The sequence below is a fragment of the Poecilia reticulata genome, chromosome 18 (assembly GCF_904066995.2).
Source record: "Poecilia reticulata chromosome 18, P_reticulata-male-v2, whole genome shotgun sequence".
Lineage (NCBI taxonomy): Eukaryota > Metazoa > Chordata > Actinopteri > Cyprinodontiformes > Poeciliidae > Poecilia > Poecilia reticulata.
Genome location: NC_088847.1, coordinates 15,182,831 through 15,205,592, shown reverse-complemented (window position 1 = coordinate 15,205,592; position 22,762 = coordinate 15,182,831). Strand labels below are relative to the sequence as shown.

At 37.7% G+C, this 22,762-nt stretch overlaps 1 protein-coding gene across 5 annotated transcripts in view; it reads left to right on the top strand.

The window, feature by feature from the left end:
* elavl2 (ELAV like neuron-specific RNA binding protein 2) overlaps positions 1-22,463 on the top strand; it is a 46,021-nt gene extending 23,558 nt beyond the window's left edge. For 4 of the 5 annotated variants that reach the window (XM_008435697.3, XM_008435695.3, XM_008435693.3 and 1 more), the window contains exons 4-8: positions 8,633-8,736; positions 12,812-12,965; positions 15,201-15,426; positions 15,895-15,933; positions 19,900-22,463. In XM_008435697.3, coding sequence (XP_008433919.1) covers positions 8,633-8,736; positions 12,812-12,965; positions 15,201-15,426; positions 15,895-15,933; positions 19,900-20,230 — 854 coding nt within the window. In that variant the 3' untranslated portion in view covers positions 20,231-22,463. The remainder of the gene's footprint in view (positions 1-8,632; positions 8,737-12,811; positions 12,966-15,200; positions 15,427-15,894; positions 15,934-19,899) is intronic. The other variant, XM_008435694.3, reaches the window with a different exon arrangement.
* The last annotated feature ends 299 nt before the right edge of the window (positions 22,464-22,762 follow it).

Here is a 22,762-nt window from a genome sequence, read left to right as displayed (position 1 = left end):
GGCACCAAGACAGCTTGTTTTGAAAAGAGCTCAAAATGGGAACTAACCTATTTTGTTTTGGACTGAACTGGAAACAGAACTCTTATTATCCAGTAATGATTTTTTGCAGGAATTGTAATGAGCACAATTCATTACAATGCTTTCTTGAACTTGACCTAACCTGTTCAAGGAAGCATAATGGGTCCCCCTTAATCTTACTGGATCTTATCTTTTGCTTACAGTAGGAATATTTTCTACTTAAGCTGCATATTATTGTATTTATTTTTTTATCAAATTTGTTTTAATCTAGTTTTCAAAGTTTATAAAAATTGCAAATGATGTCAGTTTTGAATTGATTCAATTTGCTTTTAACACCTGACAAAACTCAGGGTGACATTGATATGAGCAGGCTGATCGCCGAGGCTGCTGTGTTTTACCTGCTGGTTGTTTTGGTCAAGGTTACCATGACCTTCCTCTCAGAATTATATCAAATGCTCAAGCAGACCTGCCTTTTGGAAGTCTCTGCCGTTTTTCATTTTGTGTTAACAATAAGGGTATCTTTCCTTTATTACAAGGCTAAAGGACAGATGGCCCTCTGCTCAATGAGATGATAGATTATCTGTATTTTGACCTGAATAATAGAAATGTACATCAAATTAATAAGGAAGATGTGTGTCCAGCTGTAGCTTGCGTTTTGGAAGTAATTCATACATGTTTTTCTTGTTTCATATGGCTGTTGATGTTTGCAGGGCTGTATGAAGATTGCTGCTATCCTTAAGACTGTTTACTGATGCAGCAAAAATTTGTGTTTTTTTGGTACAATGCAAAGCTGATTGTAAATACAATAAAATTGTGGCAATTTTTTAAAAAAAAGTCAAACAGAATTTCTAAGTGTGTAGTAATTAATTCACTGTTTATTTAAAAAAAAACGGCATCCATTTATTCTGCTTTTGAAATATTGATCAGTTTAATCTTACATTTTTATACATATTTTTCATACATGGAGTATATGAAGTATGAGTATACCCAAAACAACTTTTGGAGTACACTGTTTGCTGTTGTGTTCGTTATAGAGCTGAAGTTTTGTCCATCTGGCTGCTTGTGCAGATCCAGTAGTTTGTGCTCAAGAGATTCTGACCAAAAAAATCTTCTAAATGGCCAAATGTGTCTCTTAAGGTTCACTAGTTGTCTTTTCTTGTGGTAAATCATTGCCTAGATTGTTGGAGTACCTGAAATAATTTATACCTGGAATATCTTGTGCTTGTCAAAACTTTTTTTGGAAGATATGTTGATGCCTTTAGTTTTATTTTTCTTGGTACATTTAACTTGACTTGACCTCTGTAAACTGTTGAATTACACTTTCTTTTGTAAGTTGCTTACACGTGTTGTCTAAGTAGCCTGGATGTTAACGTTGAGCTAGATTTACACTGGCATCCAAGTAATTTTTTTTCCTCCCTGGGAAGCTCTTGGCTTGTTGGATTTATATTTTAAATGTAAATGGTATAAATGGGTGGTATCACGCAACAAAATCCTCAATGGCCTTTGCTGGATCTTTGCTGCTAGGCCACCCTCAAAGATTTTGGTGCAGGAATTTCTGTTGCTGTTAAATGCGAGTTGAATGTGTTGTGATTTCGAATTCATGGCCAGTCTCTAACCCAACACTATATGTTTACCAACACGTACTATTTTTTAAAAATTCCCTTTTTTTACTTCAAGACTTGAATTGACTTGGGAATAATTAGCAGCTTCAAATTATTCAAAGCCTCAAAGTGAAATTTCTTTGGATTGGTCCTCTGATTTTAGCTCTACTTAAAAACCCTCTATCCCTTCCAGACTGTTGCTTTTGTCTCTCCCTTGGCCCTGTGGCGACGGCTTTAAGCCAGCCTACATCTGTGTACGGGTGCTACATCAGATGTTTAGTAATCACCAGAGATGTGTGCTTCCTCTTTTCTTTAAATGTTCATGCTTTGGCTGCTGCTGCAGAAACGGCTCAGTCATTTTGTAAATGTTTGTTCTACTGTTTGTAACGGTAACATTTTACTCAAATCTGGGTGTTGTTTGAACAATTATCTTAGCAAGTCTCCTCTTTACTTTAACGACAGCTAAAAATTGGTAAATGGTTTGTTTTAATGCCTCTTGGTTATAAAAAGATGCTAAGGGTGTTTATTTCCCGAAACAAATCGGTTCAGCAAAGGCTTAACGTGTACATTACAACATGCCCTGCAGGTTTTAGTGAAAGTGTCATTTTACTTGCTCATTTGAAAGGCTTGATGCATTTCTTTTGGCTATATTGAATCCAGCCTTGCAAGGTGAAATTAAGTTCATGAACTTGATAACAGGAATGAAATAAAGTTTGAATGATATGCTTAAAGCAGGGGTGTCAAACTCCAGTCCTCGAGGGCTGGTGTCCTGCAACTTTTAGAAATGCCTCTGCTGCAACACACCTGAATAGAATAATTAAGTAATTAGCAAGGCTCTGGAGAACTGAGGAGGTAATTAAGCCATTTGATTCAGGTGTTTTGTACCTGTGGCACATCTAAAAACTGCAGGACAGCGGCCCTTCAGGACTGGAGTTTGACACCCCTGGCTTAAAGCAACTTGATACATTAACATTAGTTTCCTGTTTAATAGCATCTGAGGTAAGCTTTTTAATTGTAACATAAGTTGAATGTCTATTTTGTTTTTTCATTCTTAATAAGAAGCCAAAACTTAGACTTTCTGCAATTTTAGCACAACTTCACACAAAGTAAAATAAAAAAACAAAATGTAAGTTAAAGCTCTTATGGGTTAAGTGTCCATTTTGTTCCAATACTGTGACAGCATCACAAACGTACTGTGGAAAAGCAGTTCAGTGTTGGTAACTCCAGCTTCAATACACACTTGTAAATATTATGCACTTAGAGTTTTTATGTACTTGGAGGAAGGTTAGTGCAGGTCAATATCACAAAGGAAAGCACCGGGAAGAAGAAACGACTCAGCAAATTGAAGCCTGTCGGGAAGAAAGAAAAAAGTTCCATATTCTGCATTTGTACTGGAATGAACTAATAATAAATTGAAATGCAAGATTACCAGGTGGCCTTGAAAACCTTAAATTATGATTTTATTTTTGTCTGTGCCATGTAATACAAGTTGCCTGCTTTAGTTTCTGGACTTTATTCCTCATTAGTTTTAAGAGGATAAAATGGGAATTTATGAAAATAGAGCATTTTTTGTATTTAAATAAAATTTCCACATCCCTTCAGTTGGCTGTATTTGGGAAAGGGCCTCTGACAAAACCCTCAGATAATAATCATCCCCTCATTGGCTTATATATAAACTCTGTTCTGCCTTAGATCTTGCTAAAGCATCAAATTACCTCTAATTTAGAATTTTCATCATGCACATAAAAAAGCAGAATATCTCAACCCCTCTAGAATATTTTCCAAAATCTGTACTTGGTGTAACATACTCTAGTCCTAATTTGAGAAGCTTAATTTAGAGATTTTGAATCGGCCATCCAAGTTGGTCCAGGTGCCAAATAAGGAGCAACCCTGTGACTCGGGTCAGCTCGGCAATGTGTTTTAAAACTGTAGAAAAACATATCGGGCTGAAACTGGGACAAATTTTAAAATGGGAAATTTGTAGCAACTCTGAAAATTATTTTACATTTGTGTAACATAAAACAAACTGAAGGTATATTATGTCTTAACGGAAAACACGATGGAAAAGTTTTTTGTTGAAGTAGCTGCAGTTATGACTTTGTCCTCTCTGGAGGGTTTAGAGTTTGTTGCTGATGGAAGCAGTTTTTTTTTGTTTGTTTGTTTTTCTGCCTCCATTCTTGCATAGGTGGGGTTATTTCAAGTTTATTAGGGTGTTACAACTTTCCCTAATTTCAATTTGGTCTCAAGGTATTTCATAGTGATGTACCATTTTCATCACATCTTGCTGATTACAATTAGTAAGTTGATCTAATAAGGTAAGTAGGTAGTTAAAGGGTTGAGAATGCTGGTTTTTATACTATTAAAAATGCAAATATTTGTGTTTAAATCGGCTTGCACTGCTTTCTGTATGAGAAGAATGTAGCAGCTGGAGCAAGATGTAGACGAACAAACTACGACATGCTGCTCTGAAGCAAGGATTTAAGTTTTCCAATTGCATTCATGCCCATAAATCATATTCGAGAGATGTCACTTCCTCCCTTTGGTTACATTTTTTTCTCTTGTTCATTGAGTAGACTGACTGTATCCCTGCATCATCAAGGTTTGCTGGCAGGCAGACAGACCACAGTGTCCATGTTTGGTTCTTAACAGTTACATTCTGGAATCAAGCTGCTCACGGTGGCAGCATGTTGGACTTACTGTTTTCGTAGTTCTGATTTGTTCGACGTTTGGACAGTTATTCCTTTTTGTTCTGAATGTTCAATTGGAAGGATTTATTTTCTAATTTCACAGTAGGGCTAGGCTATGTGGGTTAGAAATTCTATGTACATGTTTTATAAATCCAAAATTTATTTTACTTTTTTTTTTTTTCTCCTCCCTTCTCTTATCCTTCCATGGAGACAATTGAAGAGAGAATTTTCTGAGTCAGGAGCATATCCCTGACTCGGACTATCTGTGCTGCTTTCAACCTATATTACCAGACAACGATTGAAAGAAGAGTACTTGCTGGGGTGCTGTGGTGGCGCAGGGGTTGGGCACAGCTCACGAGTGGCTGGTCCTCAACGCAGCCGTCGCGGGTTCGATTCCGGGCCTGGTAACCTTTGCTGCATGTCTTCCCCCTTCTCTATTACCCACTTTCCTGTCAATTCACTATCAAATAAAGGCCACTAGAGCCAATAAAACCTTAAAAAATAAAAAAGTAAAGGAGTGCTTGCCAACAACTGATATTATCCAGGACATGCTTGTGATGTTTCTACTGCCCTGAAATTAAGCTGTTGGCACATCATGACTGTCATGAGATTGTCGTTTAGCAACAGTCTTCAGTCAGGCCTCTTCAAATTTGCTGCTAGACTCCCTGCTACCAGAGATCAGTCTTGCTCACAGATACTTGGATGATATGAGTTACAACAATTACGTTCTTTGAGATAAGTATTTTTTTAAATTGAATTTAGATTAGACTTCACGCATAAAGTGGAGTGCACTATCTGAGGAAACAAACCCTGGTCCAGCTTAAATAGAGCAAAACTGTTATGAAGACCCTTAAAGATGTAAAGAAGGTGACTGGGAACATGTCCCAGGGGTGTACTTGCAGTGTAGACAGGGTTTTTCCCTGTACTAGTAGGTGACCGCAATGTTGGTTGCTGTGATGATGAGTCCTGTGATCCTTGATTATATTCTATAATAAGAGGGAGTAATCCATTATTGAGGGAGAAGCATTTTTGACTTTATCTATGCCTTCAGTTCAGTTTTGTAATTTGGGTTATGGCCGTTCAAGCAAATGTCCGTATTTCTTTGTAGCTGGATTGGTAATCTGCTGCCTGACGAAGGCTGCAGTTTTAAAGTATCTTGAGGATAGTTGGACTTTTTGTGCATTGGTTATTCACTTGATGTGCATTTGTAGACTTGACTCATCGGCACAGTAACAATAAAAAAATGTAACTGTAAATATTTCAGTTACATCAACTTATTTGTTATAGGTATGCCTTTTTTTTCCGCAAAAGTTGCAGCAATATTATGTATTTTGACTTAAGAGATTAAAAGCACACATTATTTTACACTCATGGCAACATTTTCAGGCTGTTTCTAAAGTCTGTCTTGAAATTGTTTATTTTCACTAGTTTAACAGTGTGAGCTGATTTGTTTCTTAATCTACTGTAAAGACTGCAATATAATTTATGTTATTGCTTTTATGTGTAGTTGTTTTTGAGTACATGATTTGGATTTTAAAAACTATTCTTTTGTCTTTATTTGTGGGAAGTTATTGAATATCTCCAAACTATGGCTCTCCACGTTAGAACGTTACTTCTGCAATGAATGAATTTAGGGTTAAACATTTTGCCTGGTAGAAAGAATGGTTGTGTTTTTTCAGGAGAAACTTTTATAACAGAAAAACTCACAAAGGGTAAAAGTTATCAGCCTGGTAGAATGGGAACATCTGGTGAGTGCAAAATCCTGGGGAGGTTCAACAATCAAATTTTAATTGTCCTTATCTTCTAAAACAGGGATCCAAGTTTTTTTGTTTTGTGTTTTGAAAACTGATGCCAATGGGCAACGCTGAGTTGATCACAAAATACACTCCCACTCAGTTTGACTTGCCCAAAACCATGCAGTTAGTGCACTAAGAACCTGTGGAAGCTGTCTCATATGTGCTTGGCTCTGGAAAGGACTTTCACTGCCAGACACATCTCCAAATGTCTTGTTGTTGATACGATTTGGGAGAAGTAGGTGGGCGAGGAGGTCTATTGTTTCTGTGTCAGACTGTGCACAGCACCCTGGTGTGCATTTTCTCCTTTTTTCCCCTCCTGCGGTTGCAAACTTAACAAAAGACCCAGGAGGGAGTCTGTCAGTTGCAGAGTAATCAAATGTCAGCTTATAAGGTCCAGACCCATTAAGGAATCTTGGCTCGAGAAATGTTATCATGCTGAAAGCTTAAAAGAAAAAACTTCACATGAAAACATAAATGTCTTAGGAGTAACCTGTCTGTGGAGTGATTTCATGGTATAGCAGAATGGATGAGTGAGCAGGTATTAACCACACTCTGAGATTGAAAGTACAATACAGCTGTGCGGCGTTGACCAGTGACTCAAGTTTTGTTTCCACTTTGCTTGTGGTGTCTTAAGAGCGCAGTTTTTATGTCCTGCTTTTAGCACAGAGATTACAGCCAAATTTACAAAACATTCTCTTTGTAAGTCGTTATTGATCAACAACTTTAAGCATGCCTTTCATTTAAAACCTTTAAAAGCACTTGAAATAAAACGGGGCAGGTCGGAACAACGTTCCAAAAGGGTACCGTTAGATATGAAACACAGGACTCTGCAACAGTTCTGTTTATTACAATATTATTGAGACCTGATGGACATAAACCCCAAAGTATCTGCTGTAGGAGTTTCTCCAAGAAGTTGTCCTGTTTATAAGATAGTGTTTAAATTTATAAACCAGACATCAATTAAAATTAGTGTCTTACCTGGAAAAACTTGAGGCTGATTAAACCCCTCAAGTTGCTTTGATAATGAGACTACAGTCTTGTCGCTAAAGCTGCCGTTTGCTCTTTTTTTTATTCCTAAACCTCAACATTGGCTTGCTCCAGTCTTGAGCTTCAGATATTTCATTAAAAAAAAATTTGACGAAAGGTGTTTTGAGCTGAAGTGACGGCACTGCGAGTAGAAATGTCCTTTTTGCCATTTTATGCAAGAAATGTAGGTCAAATTACTGAAAGCAGAGGTTCTTAAAAGAAAACTAGGAGAGCTCACTCCTTTTTCATGTTTTCCAAACAACTAGTTTTCCATTTACAGAAAGGGGCAGTTGTGCTCAGGTGCTTACATATTCTAGATCAGGCGTGTTGATCACCAGCTTTTACGGGCTGTTGTCTTCCGTCACATCCCTGGCTTTACACCCCTGAGTTTAATGGATAATTGCCTAATCATTCAGTCAAGTTCTCCAGAGTCCTGTTGTTGCGCTAAATATTTGAATCAGGTATGCTGAAGTAGAACCAAATGCAAGTAGCAGAATTCTGACCTTGAAGACTTAGAGTTTTGCACTTCTGTGCAACAGCATCTAAATAATTGTACTCTGGAATCGGTTAGAAAGACGTGTGGCTTCGAAACCTTCTGGTCAAAAAAGTTCATTTTACAACTATTGGAAAAACTGAAAGACTGTTATTTCTGGTTGCAAAGTAAGAATGTTCTGTTTTTGTCAACTTTCCTAGTCCAATAGCTGCTGGAATTTCAGATAAAGCAAAAATATTGTGGACACTAACATTTTCCCCTCCGATATTTAAAAAGTTGATCCCTTAGTTCTTGGCATGCAGGGTAATAGTTGATAGGTTAAAAAAAGAAACTGTATAACTTCAGTGCCGTTGGAGTAATTTCAGATTTAAGGTTGTACAATAGCCCATCAGTGTGTGCAATATTCAGAGTGCAACGGGCTGTCTGGAGCACAATAATTGTTTGCTAATGTATTCAAAGATTTATGAACTGGCATTCTCACGGCAGCAGGAACAAGTGACATTGCCCAAAATGCGAAACTTAGACTGATGGACACACAGAAATGAAGGAAAGAAGAAATCTCATGGTTATTTCAATATTTGTAAATGGTGTTGCCATTGCAAGATTTTTTTTTAAATATTGGGCAGCTCGTGCACAGTTGGTGCTGATTTATTGTGCAGTTTGAGATGAGCTGAATAAATTAAAATTTTTGTCATGGATTGCAACTTGAAACCTTTTGGTTGTAGAGCATATTTGAGATTCCTACCATTTCAAGCAGTTTAAAAATTGACTTCTGACCTGAATAACTGTATAATCTGACAAAGATAACACTGTTCTCTGCAACTTACCTCTGTCTGGCTTCCGTAAAATGCCATTCGATCTTTTTCCACAATTGCATTCACCCATGGCTCATAAAAGTCATTGTATCCACATTATGTTGAAATGTCAGTCTTTGTAATGGCTTTTTTCCCTTTTCTTCTTACCCAGTTTTTACACTTTGAGTCTGAAATGTTTTATTTTTGTGTTTTGCAGGGCAGAGCCTAGGTTATGGATTTGTCAATTATGTGGATCCTAAAGATGCAGAAAAGGCCATCAATACCTTAAACGGCTTGAGACTTCAGACTAAAACCATCAAGGTAAGTTATCAAAGTATATAAGAACTCCTCCAGTATGTGCTGCTCATATCTACCTCTGCTGAGTTGAGCTGAGGCATTATAATGCTGGAGCAATGTGGGGCGGTAAGGGAGCCTATTGTTAATCTGGGCACAGACGGCTTTGCTTGGGCCTCAAGTAGAGCAGAACTGTTTCTATGGTTGCATGTGAACTAGCTCTGCTGTATGCCTTTACAGGGAGGCAGCTGCCATTAGCATTCATCATACAACATGGCACTCGACACGCTTGTTGGGGCGGGGGGGGGGAACTCATTTGCTCGATGTAGTTGTATTGGAAAGTGGACAATAGAGTTGGCTTTTTCTTTAGTGCTTTTATATACAGGTCCTTCTCAAAAAATTAGGATATTGTGATAAAGTTCATTATTTTCCATAATGTAATGATAAAAATTAAACTGTCATATATTTTAGATTTATTGCACACCAACTGAAATATTTCTGGTCTTTTATTGTTTTAATACTGATGACTTTGGCATACAGCTCATGAAAACCCAAAGTCCCTGTCTCAAAAAATTAGCATATTTCATTCGACCAATAAAAGAAAAGTGTTTTGATACCAAAAAAGTCAACCTTCAAATAATTATGTTCAGTTATGCACTCAATACTTGGTCAGGAATTCTTTTGCAGCCTTCAATGCGGCGTGGCATGGAGGCAATCAGCCTGAGGCTCTGCTGAGGTGTTATGGAGGCCATGATGCTTCGATAGCAGCCTTAAGCTCATCCAGAGTTTTGGGTCTTGCGTCTCTCAACTTTCTCTTCACAATATCCCACAGATTCTCTGTGGTTCAGGTCAGGAGAGTTGGCCGGCCAATTTCAACAGTAATACCACGATCAGTGGTTTTGGCACTGTGAGCAGGTGCCAGGTCGTGCTGAAGAATGAAATCTTCATCTCCATAAAGCGTTTCAGCAGATGGAGCACGAAGTGCTCCAAAATCTCCTGATAGCTGCTGCATTGACCCTGCCCTTTGACATGGCTCCCCAGACCATCACTGACGGTGGGTACTTGACACTGGACTTCTGACATTTTGGAATTTCCTTCTCCCCAGTCTTCCTCCAGTCTCTGGTACCTTGATTTCTGAATGATATGCAAAATTTGCTTTGATCCGAAAAAAGTACTTTGGACCACTGAGCAACAGTCCAGTGCTGCTTCTCTGTAGCCCAGGTCAGACGCTTCTGCTGCAGTTTCTGGTTCAACAGTGGCTTGACCTTTGACCTGGGGAATGCGGCACCTGTAGCCCATTTCCTGCACACGCCTGTGCACGGTGTCTCTGGATGTTTCTACTCCAGACTCAGTCCACTGGTTCCGCAGGTCCCCCAAGGTCTGGAATCGGCCCTTCTCCTCAATCTTCCTCAGGGTTTGGTCACCTCTTCTCGTTGTGCAGCTTTTTCTGCCACACCTTTTCCTTCCCACTGAGGTGCCTTGATGCAGCACTCTGGGAACAGCCTATTCGTTCAGAAATGTTTTCCTGTGTCTTACCCTCTTGCTTGAGGGCGTCAATGATGGCCTTCTGGACAGCAGTCGGGTCAGCAGTCTTACCCTGATTGTGGTTTTGAGTAATTAACCAGGCTGGGAGTTTTTTAAAAGCCTCAGGAATCTTTTGCAGGTGATTAGAGTTACTTTGTTGATTCAGATGATCAGGTTAACTGCTCGTTCAGAGAACCTTTTCATGATATGCTAATTTTTTGAGACAGGGATTTTGGGTTTTCATGAGCTGTATGCCAAAATCATCAGTATTAAAACAATAAAAGACCTGAAATGTTTCAGTTGGTGTGCAATGAATCTAAAATGTGAGTTTAATTTTTATCATTACATTATGGAAAATGATTAACTTAATTTTTTGAGAAGGACCTGTATATATTTTTTACTGAAGTAAATCTTAAGTGACTTTTTTGCTTGAAAAAACTAAGTTGCATGGTTTTTTTTGTTCAGTGTTAAAAAATTGGTATCGATGCAGCATTTTATAAACCATACTGCTTTGTTTTCTCAAGCGGAGCAGGCGCCTTTCTTTTCTTCATGTCTGTGCCTCAGTTAATCTCCCAGTTTGTGCCCCTGAAAGTAGGACACGGTAACGTTTCTTTGAGTCTCGTGTCTAAAGTTCTCTCGCTGCACCGTCAGATGTGCAAATAAACCATAGTCTGCTGAAGGAGTACCCTTTCTGTGCATTTGCATCAAATAAAGTGTGAAGGTGAGACTGATGGAGGCAGAGGTGAGAGGACAGTGTATTCTGGATCCTGTCATGAAGCTGCAGCTTTTACACTTTTTGCATTCATGTCAGTGCCGATTTTGAGGTGTGCTCATCAAATGGTTTGACTCTGTTCCCCTACCATAAAAGGAGGCATTTTACACCAATAAAGCAGAATGCAGAATAGCTGCACCACTCCTGATAATCAAATCGGTCCAGTCCAACATTCCTAAAATGTAAAATAAAAGGCGGCATCTGAACTGGATACGTTCCTCACCTCTCATTGGTTAAATGTCTGCTTGCCTGAAAAATGAGCTGGAGAAGTGAGGAAAAATTAATTGGACTACTGAGGGGTATAATGACATATTGATAGGCGAGGCATTTTTGCTTGTCAGTTTATGGATAAATGTGTTTGTAATGCATTATTTTATCTAATTGATTACTACTGGCAATCCAGACAAGTCTCGACTTTGGAAAGGAATGGATGTTATTGGCCATAAAGAGCTGCCACGTTAAAATGTCATTTTAAAAGCTGTCCAGATGGGCTTGGTGCTGCCATTATTGCTTTTGGATCTTGAAAGTGTATTTTCTTTTTTACAATGATGCTAAATGCCGTTAATTTAACAAAGGTTAGACTGATTTGATCATTGCTCAGTTGAAGTGCCCAAAATTTTCAAAGGTGAATTTCTAGTGATTCCCCAAGCAGTTGAACTGATGACTCTATTGTTTGTAGTTCTTTCTAAACAAACGCTTAAAATGCTAGTATTCAAAATTACAGGTGTTTTCAAAAATGAAGTCTGAAATTGCAAAGATCTTTGAAGTTATTTAAAGAATATTTTATGACAGATAACACAGAAGTATCACCTTTGACAGGTAAAAATTACAGTAGTAGAAACATGAAACACAAAATTTAAATGAGGGCATGCAACATGGCCTTTTCCATACCTGACCATGTTTTGTACCAAATAGCCAAAACTGCCAAGGTTGAAATGACCAGCACCTCTGAAGTCTAACTGGAGGCATTGGCAACTTGAATGAAAGCCTGTCAATGGGATCTGCAGCTTCTATTTCAACTGTGGCCTGGCAGCATTTGTTGCGTTTACAGATCAGAAAAATAACAGAATTTTTAATTTCTCAAGGATTGATCCAGCTGAAAAGCTTGTGATTCAGTCTCCAAATTCTCTTCATTTCTAATATTAGCCTGTTGGTTGAATTTTCACTGCAGTTGATCTCCAAAACGGATTTTAAACATGTCATGATTAATGTGGGAAGAAAAAAAAAAGTAAAATATAAAATGTTGCTCAACTACACAGTATGTCACAGTATTTAATGGTTTCATAGCAGTCTTGAGTTAACCTACTATTGTGCAGTCTTGTTTATAGTTTAGCTTTTCTTTGTAGCTGTAATTTTTCTTCACTTGGCAATGGATGGTGAAAAGCAATTGATTAATGATCGTTATTAATTTTAAATTGCCTTTCTGAAACTCTGCAGTGTAATAAAGGAATTTAAAATGAGACTTTGCTTTAAAACTATATCTGATGGTTTTCAGTTGAGTTTTGCATCTGTTAAACTCTGTCATTGATTTGAAAATGGGTTTAATAACGGACTTTGTAGGCTAAACAATTTTGGAGTTTCTGAATCTAAATTGGTGAATGTTAGTTTCTCTGCTTCTACTGATGGATAATATGATCTAGGTAAATGCTACCAAGTATTGTTTGCATTGAAGGCGTCTCTTTCTGCAATTTAATATCAAAGGTGGCTAGCAGCCTACCCAGTCAGTAGGCAGTCTATAATGAGTTAATCACCAGGTGCGGCTGTGATGTTTATCTTGTGGTGCTCATGTAAACTTTCCCACTGCAGGTTTCCTATGCGCGCCCAAGCTCCGCTTCTATAAGAGATGCAAATTTGTACGTCAGTGGCTTACCAAAAACCATGACGCAGAAAGAACTTGAACAGCTCTTCTCCCAGTACGGACGAATTATTACTTCGCGTATCCTGGTGGACCAGGTAACCGGTGAGTAGAACAGGTCCACCTCCCCTTGTGTTTTTTTTTTTTTCTACTTTCACAATTTTTTTCCCTTTCGACTTCTCCCTTTGGGAATACTGAACAAAAAGACACCGCCTGAGCTGAGAAATGCATCAGAGGTGCTGGTGCGAGACTCGTCCCCAAAATGCAATTTTCCACTAGAGCTGTTCATAAATATGCATCGACAGGATATGAAAGTAGTGGCTGTAAAGTAACAGGAGTCAGTGCTTTAAATGTTCTTTCTACTTCAGCCTCTTCTCTTCACATTTGCCTTTTTAAATTTTTGGATTCCATTCTCCAAGGTCTACATGTTATGCCTGTATTTAGACTACTTATGTTTCTCAGTCATCATTTAAAAGCAGAATCCTTATAAAAAAACAAAATGGATCTGTTCATATTTATTTATTTTTTTATTTTCTCTCTCCCAGTAGATGGGTGCAGAATCCTTTTGCATTAATTTTGGGCAACTTTATTTTTCAAAGAAATCACACATTCCAGGGTTGTTCACATGTTCTCCTTTGCAGGTTGTACATAAGTAAGCTCAAACCTTTAGTGCCTGCTCTTAAAATTAGAGAGCAGGCACCAATTCCTTTACATTCGCACAAATTCAACAAGACAGTTTCTCTAAGATGCAAATTTAAGACGAAATTGTGATTAGACTCTTTAAGTGCCTGATTACACGTCTCTCACTAAAGAGTGACATGTAATTAATGTGCTCCCTTCACATTAATCTTTTTTTATACAATCGGATACTTTTTCATGTAGATAAATCTGTTTAACTTGTAACACGAGAAATGTGTAAACTTAGTCAAAAACCACTAGAAAAACCTGCAGATGTTTCCAAAAGGTGGTTTTAAACAAATTAACAATGATTACAATAATTTCATTATGGAGAAATAAAAGCTGAAATGATGTTAAAAGCTGAAATCCCGAAAGTGACACGACAAAGCTGTTCAATTCGTTTTGGGGAAAAGTAAACAAAAACACACCATTTTCACTTGCGTACTGAAAGCAGAATCAATAGTCAGCTTCTTGGATGAATTAGCCAATCTGCAAAGAAGATTGAGTCTACAGTGAACCCAACTTATTTGTGTTGGGGTCTCGGAAAGATCTGTGAATATCAACTCCAACTTATTTACAGAAAATTCACTTAGTCATGGATTTTTAATTTAAAAAAAAAATCTATCTAAAATTATGATGCAGTTTGGGAAGCTGAAATACCAAGGTACAGTGAGGCTTGGCAAGCTATTGGCTGGTCTTAGCAAAGCCACTAATCCAGTGACAAGGGTCAGTAGGTCAGTAACACCACTGGCTTCTGCAGTAGTGTTAAAATGGCTTCAATTGTGTATTGATGTACATTAAGGTATAGTTATCTGGAATATTAAAATAGGCATCTGTTGTTGGGGTGGGTCTCAAGCATTTGTGGATTTCAGCTATTCATAGGCAGCTGTGGTCACTCAACCTGCAAATACTAGGAGTCCACTGTACATGAGCTAAGTAAATAATCTCACAATAGAACATAGGGTAACACTTTATTTGAAGGGGTGTGCATAAGACTGACATGGCACTGTTATAAACATGACATAACACCTGTCATGAACATCAAGAAGTCTTTGAATCTTTGACAGTTGTCATGAAGTGTCACACGGTACATAATGACACTTTTAATGCAAAGTTGCTCTAAAAGTTGCATTGAAAGTCCATTCAAAATGTCAACTTTGCATGATTTTGTAAATGACAATTTAATGCAAAGTTGGCATTTTTAATTTACTTTCAATGCAACTTTTATAGCAACTTTGCATTAAGTGTCATTATTTACCGAATGACACTTAATGACAACAGTCAGACATTCATAGACTTGTTCATGTTCATAACAGATGTTATGTCATGTTTATGACGGTGTCATGTCAGTCTTATGCACACCCCTTCAAATAAAGTGTTACCGAACAGACATTTATTTTTTTAGCTATCAAAGCAACTGTGTAAAATTTATAGTTTAAACGTCCTTTGGCTTAAGGGTCGCAGAAGTATCTGCTTAGCAGTAAAGCAAAAATGCTCATGAAAGAGTTAAAGATGCAATGGCAATAAAAGGAACCCTAAAAGAGATAAACTTTGCATGTGTACACTGGCAGAAGTAACTGCTGTTTCAATAACATGAGGTTCTAGATGTATAACGTTTTTTCTTGTCAAAGGTTTGTTACATGAGTGTTCTGCTTTCCTTAGGCGTTTCCAGGGGGGTCGGCTTCATCCGTTTTGACCGGCGAGTTGAGGCTGAGGAGGCAATCAAGGGTCTGAACTGTCAGAAGCCACCTGGTGCAACCGAACCCATTACAGTCAAGTTTGCAAACAACCCGAGCCAGAAGACCAGTCAGGCGCTGCTGTCTCAGCTGTATCAGTCTCCCAATCGAAGGTACCCAGGACCCCTCGCACAGCAGGCACAACGTTTCAGGTAAAAGGGACGCATCTAAACAGAAGTAAATCTGATCAGAGACAACCTGAACGAATGATTCGACCTCATGATTACATTCACCACCATATTTTTTTTTTTCACCCCGCTCATATTTTATTTTATTTTTTTCAAATATAGAAAATGATTAATCCTGGGTTGATGTGTTAATTTAAAAACATTTTCAGCCCACTCACCATACTGATCTCTAAAGAGTTTCTTGTAACATGCTGCTAAAGCCCTTTTTAAAAGCTCTGTGTAAACTGAATATCTCCTGTTGACTAAGCTGTGTAGGTTGATTATTGAAAAATAAGTACAGTCAGCAGGTTATTAAAGGTCATAATAGTCCTGGGATCCCCCTGAGTGGAACAACTGACTTTAATCATTGTATCGAAACCATTTTTCGTCTGTCATCTTCTCAAAATGCATAATTTCCAGCAAAGCTGAAATGTATGTTCTGTTTTCCTCAAGGTTGGACAATTTGCTGAACATGGCCTATGGAGTCAAAAGGTAATCAGATTTTCTTTTGAAATCTATTTTAAATGATCCTCAGGGATCACTGACCTAATGGGAGGGCTTATTTTGTTGCGTAGGTGGTTGATGCTTCACAAGGTCGACCTGATTCAATAAGGGATCACTGACAGAATGCATGAACAGATACCCAGTGTAATTTATTCACAGAAATCAGTAGGAGTGAATATTAATATTTAGAGATTGTGAGTAAGACTAAAAAGTTGATTTGTGGAGTGAGAAGAGGCTCTAATGGTAAAATCAAGGGGACCCTGAATTGAGGTCTCTATAGATTACCTGCTGCCCAATAAAACCAGCTGGCTATCTTTTAGTACATCTGTAAACTGTTCAAAAGTTCTGAGTAAATTCTGTTGGTTATACTTAAATAACCAACAAATTTCACACTGTTAAGGTGTCATACTTGCTGATTAAAACTGGTGTTAAAATTTTGACAGTAGTTCACACGCTGCCATGAATGTAAGGGTGTCTATTGTGAGTGTTGGGGTACTCTTCTTAATAACTGCCCTTAAAAGCTATACTATTTGAAATGGGTATCGTCAGGATACCAGTCGCATAAAGATGTGATTTGTTTTACTAAACTGCACACAGTAACTGCTTTTAATCACATTATTGAATGATTTTACATTTATTGACATAGAATTAAACTGGTTGACAGTACTGCCAGTGTTTTTAATTACAAATTTAATTAAATTCAAATACATTTTTTCTCAAATGGGGGGGGAGCAATAAGTACTCCACCCTCACAATTGTTACAGGAATCATATCTGTAAGGTTCATCTGTAAGGTTCCTGTTGGCAAATTTTGAACAGTGCAATGAACAAAAAATGTGTATTAAACTGCATGTGGCTGCACACAATTCCTTCATACGCCCAAATTTGCGTGAAATAGTGCAGCTGCCGCGTGGACCGCCCTGTTCCCACCCATAAGTACCTATGCAAATTAGTATAAATACTAAGAAGGCTTCCACTTGGGCTGGACGATGAAGCAATAGCTATTATAATACACATGACCAATATCACTAGAAAATATGTCTGAATACACACAGTGCATCTAATTATCTGGGAGCAGTTTCTAGTTTTGCCACCATGCCACAAAATAAAAGAAAATGAGAAAAGCAGCTTAAGAGGAAATTGCAGATAAAAGGAAAAGTCATGTAGTTTTTTTTTTTTTTTTTTTTTTTTTTTTGGCTTAAATGTCCAAAATACTTCAAATTATCTAATCACTGGTAAATGCTTACATCACGATGCATTTTTGAGCCATATCGCTCAGCCCTAGCTCCCACCTCGTCTTTGAATAACTATGGCAACAGTCCACCAGTTCCAACAAAAAGTTTGCATTCAGTTTTTAGTCAAATTTTGACACATTTTGTGGAACATGGATCAAGTAAATTGTTCCACTTGATGATCCTACTATCGTTACAAGGACAAAAGTTTTAAATCATACAATCAAAAAAAAATTTAACTGCAGTTCTGACTTGCGTAATATCTTTCTGAAATTTGGAATTTACCATAGTAAGTTCATACACTAAAACTTAATTATTTTTTTATGGATGAATGCTTAAAAATCCAAAACCATTGACCTAACTGAAGGTTTTCTTTAAAAAAAAAAGGTTCTGTGGTATCAGATTGTTTTCAGTACATCATTGCTTACTATTTGCATTATATCTTGTTCTCTCATGTACTTCATCCTATTCATTGACAAACAAAAGGCAATCTGCGATTGGTTTGAAGTCACTGTGAGCTTGATGTTTGTATGGATAAACATCCATTAGAAACGGCACAGTCGAAGTTTCCCCTAAAGTGCTCATTCAAACCTAGGCATGCAGAACCGTGACACATGAAGGTCACATATCTGGATTACTCTGTTTACATCACAAAGACCTACATTTTACAATCATGCCTGCTATTGCACAAAATTTCGTGCCTATATTTTGAGCTTCACTTCTCCTACCTTGATCTATTATGGACAGCCCTGTTCTGTTTAAACTTGGTTGCATCAGACACCTTTCAGGATTTGCCAGAGTATTGGTGTTGTTTCCTCAAGTGTGATTGAAGTCCAGCTTTCTGAAAGCTCAAAGGGCCCATCAGCAGCAACAATACACTTGTGATTTCATGTCTGCCTTGCTCCTCTGCGTACGTCTTCGTTGCCAAATCCATCTGTGGGTCCTTGATGCTGGGAGCACACCTGTCACAGTGGATGTTCCCTGAGAGGCCAACTGGAGCAGCTAATCCTGTGTGACACCTGCTGCAATAATTCATAGACTTTCCAAGCACTCTGAATTTTGTTTCCCAAAACCGCAAAACCACACTCACTAATGGCCAGGGCTTTTTTTATGCCACTTTATTTTGGTCTAAGGAAAAACTTAAACTGTAATGGGATATGGATTTTCAGTTATGCTGTGCCTTTGATTTCAAGGGATTATTTATTTTTATTTTTTAGGAATTATAGCTTGAAAAGCAGCTGTTTTTTAATAAGTGTGGAAAGCTGTACTTTCTGGCTGACTTGTGAGATTAAGCATCGACTTGTATGAGATTCAGCCTGAGCTTTGAGCAAAAAGGTCAGTTTGAGGTCGTTTGCAGTGTTCATAAAAAAAAATCCAATGAAAAGTTCACAAAAAAAATCATCATAATTAATTGAAATTCAAAGAACGAGTGCAACTTTTGTTGTTGCTTCTAAGGTCATATTTCTTTAATATATTCTAGTAAATATCACAGGAAAAAAAAGGCTCGTCTTTGGCTATCAAATTACATATCTTGTGACTTGTCCATGAAAGTAATTCCACTTGAAACATGGATTGTAGCTTTCTATGGAGGTGGATGTGCTTATGAAATTTTATGTACAAAGATTAAAATTGGCAGCTGATGTTGCAGTAGCACTAGTCTAATGGTAGCAAGTCATGAGGAGGTTGCAAGGAGTTCCTGACCATGGGCAGAGTTGCTCTCCTAGAAGAGTTCTTAAACTGAGGTTACTCCAATTACCTTTTCTGTGCCCCTAATTGTCCTCTGCTCGGCCCTTTGAGCTTTGTTTTTGCAGATAGAGTTGCAAAGCTGAGATGCAGAATGTAATGGTTAAAAAAAGTAATAAAAATGCTCATTTAACTCTTTGCCTCTGAAGGATGAAGCATCATAATTTTAAGGCATTTAATTCTCACACCATTAGTTTACGTTAAAGGTCAAACTCCATGGTATATTTAATGTCATAATTTAATCTGTGCTTGGTTGAATTATTTATTTTTTTGGGTAGAATATGCTGGCCATAGTATGCTTATTGACTATGATTACTGACGTGGTTTTTGTGGAACACCTGCATCTTAAGGACTTGGTCCAGCAACAATCACTGTTGGTGAGGAACCTCATTTGTAGCTAATGTAGAGGCTAGTTAATGGATATCCAATAATCTCTTGGATAGCCAAGCTGTTTGAAAAGGCAAAATTATCCCAGCTGCTCTAAACATGTCCATATCAACAAAGAATCACTGTTGAATGCTTACTGGGAGTAGAGATCCCTAAAATCAGACCTCTTGGTCCATTACAATTCATGTTACACTTAAGCTAAACACAATTTTAACCGTCTGGGTACTCTTAAGAGGTAGCAAGTGTTTTTTGTAACATATTGGTTTTTGTAACTAAAGGGTTTTTAAAGGAAAAGTCTAGGATGAGATTCCAACAGAACTTAAATGTTCTCTTGGTTTTGGAAGGTTTCCATTTTATGATTCACAATCTAATGCACTCCTATAGCAGAGTAAGGTTTTTTCCCCTCTTCATTGCAGTGAATGGTAAAAGCACCGTAAGTCAGGATGAAGGATGGATGGGGCTGAACCCTGTAGACAATTGTCAGATTTGATTAAAAACTGATCTTTGTTTAAACAGGCTGTTCTGTTCTCATTCTGGTTTTGCCTTGAACCATGTTTGGGATTTTTCTTTTTTTGTTGTTTTTGTTCTTTCAGCCGGTTCTCCCCCATGGCCATTGACGGGGTGACCAGTCTGGCTGGCATCAACATCCCGGGGCACGCGGGGACCGGCTGGTGCATCTTCGTCTACAACTTGGCTCCAGACGCGGACGAAAGCATCCTGTGGCAGATGTTCGGGCCTTTCGGCGCCGTCACAAACGTCAAGGTCATCCGCGACTTCAACACAAACAAGTGCAAAGGATTTGGTTTTGTCACCATGACTAATTACGACGAGGCAGCCGTGGCCATTGCCAGCTTGAACGGATACCGCCTCGGGGACAGAGTTCTGCAAGTCTCGTTCAAAACCAACAAAACACACAAAGCCTAAAAAAAAAACCCACTGAGATTGTTTCTAGAAAACTCACCAAGGAAAAAGAAAATGGAAGCATATTGACCGTAACTTTCTACATTAGTAAAACATCTTTGTAATCCATATTTAGAGTCCAACAATGTTTTTGTTTTTCCTCATTGCGACACTTTGACTATTTTAATTAGTTTAAAGCAGAAAACCCCCCAGCAGGATTTAAAACCTGACATTGAATCTCGCCGTCTTCACAGATGGATCACCTATAAGGTTACTACAGTTTTCTTGATTTTTCTTGCACATTACTTTTGATACCGTTAGTCTTGTAAGGTTATGTGTTGTGATTTTTTCTTTGTGTCCTGATTTGCCATCGGTGCGTTACGCTTTGAGTGGTTAGCAAGTACTTATTTTGAGCCGTTTCTGTTAGTTTATTGTACTGAGTTGGTAATTGGTTGGCTGCATAATGTTGCTTCTTGTAAACCTAACGGATAAAAAGACAAAAAAAATTCTTAAAGCAGTACCTTGCCAAAGAGCTAAGAACCTCTTTGATGTGGGTTTAAAAAAAAAGCATCTATTTTTATAAAAGAAAAATTTGGAGAAACTTTTTACTGGACCTGGAACAAAATATTTTGACTTGGATACTTTGAGAAATATCTTCATATGACACCTTGTGAGCTTTTGAACTTTAAATGGAAAGTTTGCAGTGGTTGATGTTTCTGGAGAGATTTATGATGTAAAAGATACCTTTTGAGATCTTTGTATTACCTTTAGATTACAGAATCGGCACCAGTGCTGGTTTCATTTGTAAATCATCTTGTGGGTCCTCCTTCATCCCAGTCGTCTGCTCGACTACAAACTCGCTTTTCTGATTTTTAGATTTGGAAACTGACAAAAATAAAGATAAAAGATTTATTTGCTTAAAAAAAAGTGCATGCAAAATTACAGTAAGGAGAGATCTTAAAAGGCTCTGGGGGATTAAAATCAGTTCTTCCTCTAAGATTTCCTTCAGATGGAGCTCATGGTGTTTTTGTGGTGTACCTACGGTATCATTAGACGGATTTTTGTCTTAATATCGACCATTAGGGGTTTTTACATACTTTGTATGAAAGATTGTGGATAAGCTGATGATGGCAGCCGCATTTAAAAAGAAAGTCCGAAGAATCAAACGGATAACTTCTGAGCTTTGAGCTTTGTAAATAAGTCTTTTTCTTTCTTTTTTTTATGTTGTACTAAGCAGACCTTTTTTTGGTTCTAGGTTAGACTTTGTTGGAAAGTGTGATTATACCTTTTTTTTTCCAGAGTATGTAAGATATTGTTTTTGAAGCCTTTAATTTCCCTGAGGTTAAGATTTTATTTGTCGTCCTATGGACTAGCATTTCAGTGCATCAAATATGTTGGTTGTTTGGTCTGTAGATAGTCTTGCTTTGTTGAAAAAAAAAAAGTATTAAAGTATAGACATTTTGTTTTTTTTTAATATATATAAACATTATAGATATATATTTATGTGGTAAAGAATGGATATAAACCACAGTTTGGAAATACTTTGATTTCTTTCATACTCATATATATGTAATGCATATAACCTGTCTTTAAAATCGTAAAAAGGTGTATATTGCTTTATAATGTTTGGGGAAGGACAGTGAAGCAGTTGCATTAACATTGACAAAAACCATTTAAACAAAAAAAGAAATTGGCTGCTAAATTTCCATAAACAAGATCATCATGACCAAACGTCTAGATGCACTGATTACTGCACCTGCATCCTGGTTGGTGTTTCAGCCAGTTACTAGTCATGCTTCCCCTCTCAAACGAGCAGTGTGCTATGCATTATAGAGTTCTTTGCAGCTGCTTTTTTTTTCTTTATCTATTTCCTCCTTTTCTTGTTACTTGTAAAAGTTAAACTTTAAGTCAAGATGAGTTGTGATACTTGCTGCTGTGGGGGGAGACGGGGAGCACATTTTTCACGCCCGACTTACCGCCGTTAATCTTTTTCATTTAGGAACCTTTTAATGATGGTTTGGTCTTTGCGAATTTTGCCGATGGTCCGGCGTGAAAAACCGCTCCCTCCAACCCTGTCTATCTCACTACTTAATGGGATTATTTATTTGAAGTTGTATAGTCGAACTTGGTTTACAGCAATTTTGGAGCAGAATATCTTTTGACTATTTAAGAGGATGTACATGTTCTTTACTTTGTGTTTGGATACTTTGGATTTTTTCAATGTTCAGTACATCAATAAATAAGTTTGAAGGGCAAAGCATTGCTTGAGATCTTTTTGTTTTCCTTTTTTTTTTTCCAGCCAAAAATGTAATTTTATTCTTTAAATTGCAATTGGTAATTTCCATTCCACTTGATGCTTACAATAAATCTTATAAAGTTTCTGTTTGGAGATTTTAAGCATTAAGCAGCTGGTTTGGTCGGTCACTGACGGTCACAGCACTGGCCATCGATGAACTGTTGCTCCTGGAGTTGAAAATGGGATACAATATATTGGTGGCGAGTTATTCACCCACCATGTGTTGCCTAAAGTTTTGGTTCATTTCTCCAAATCATGAA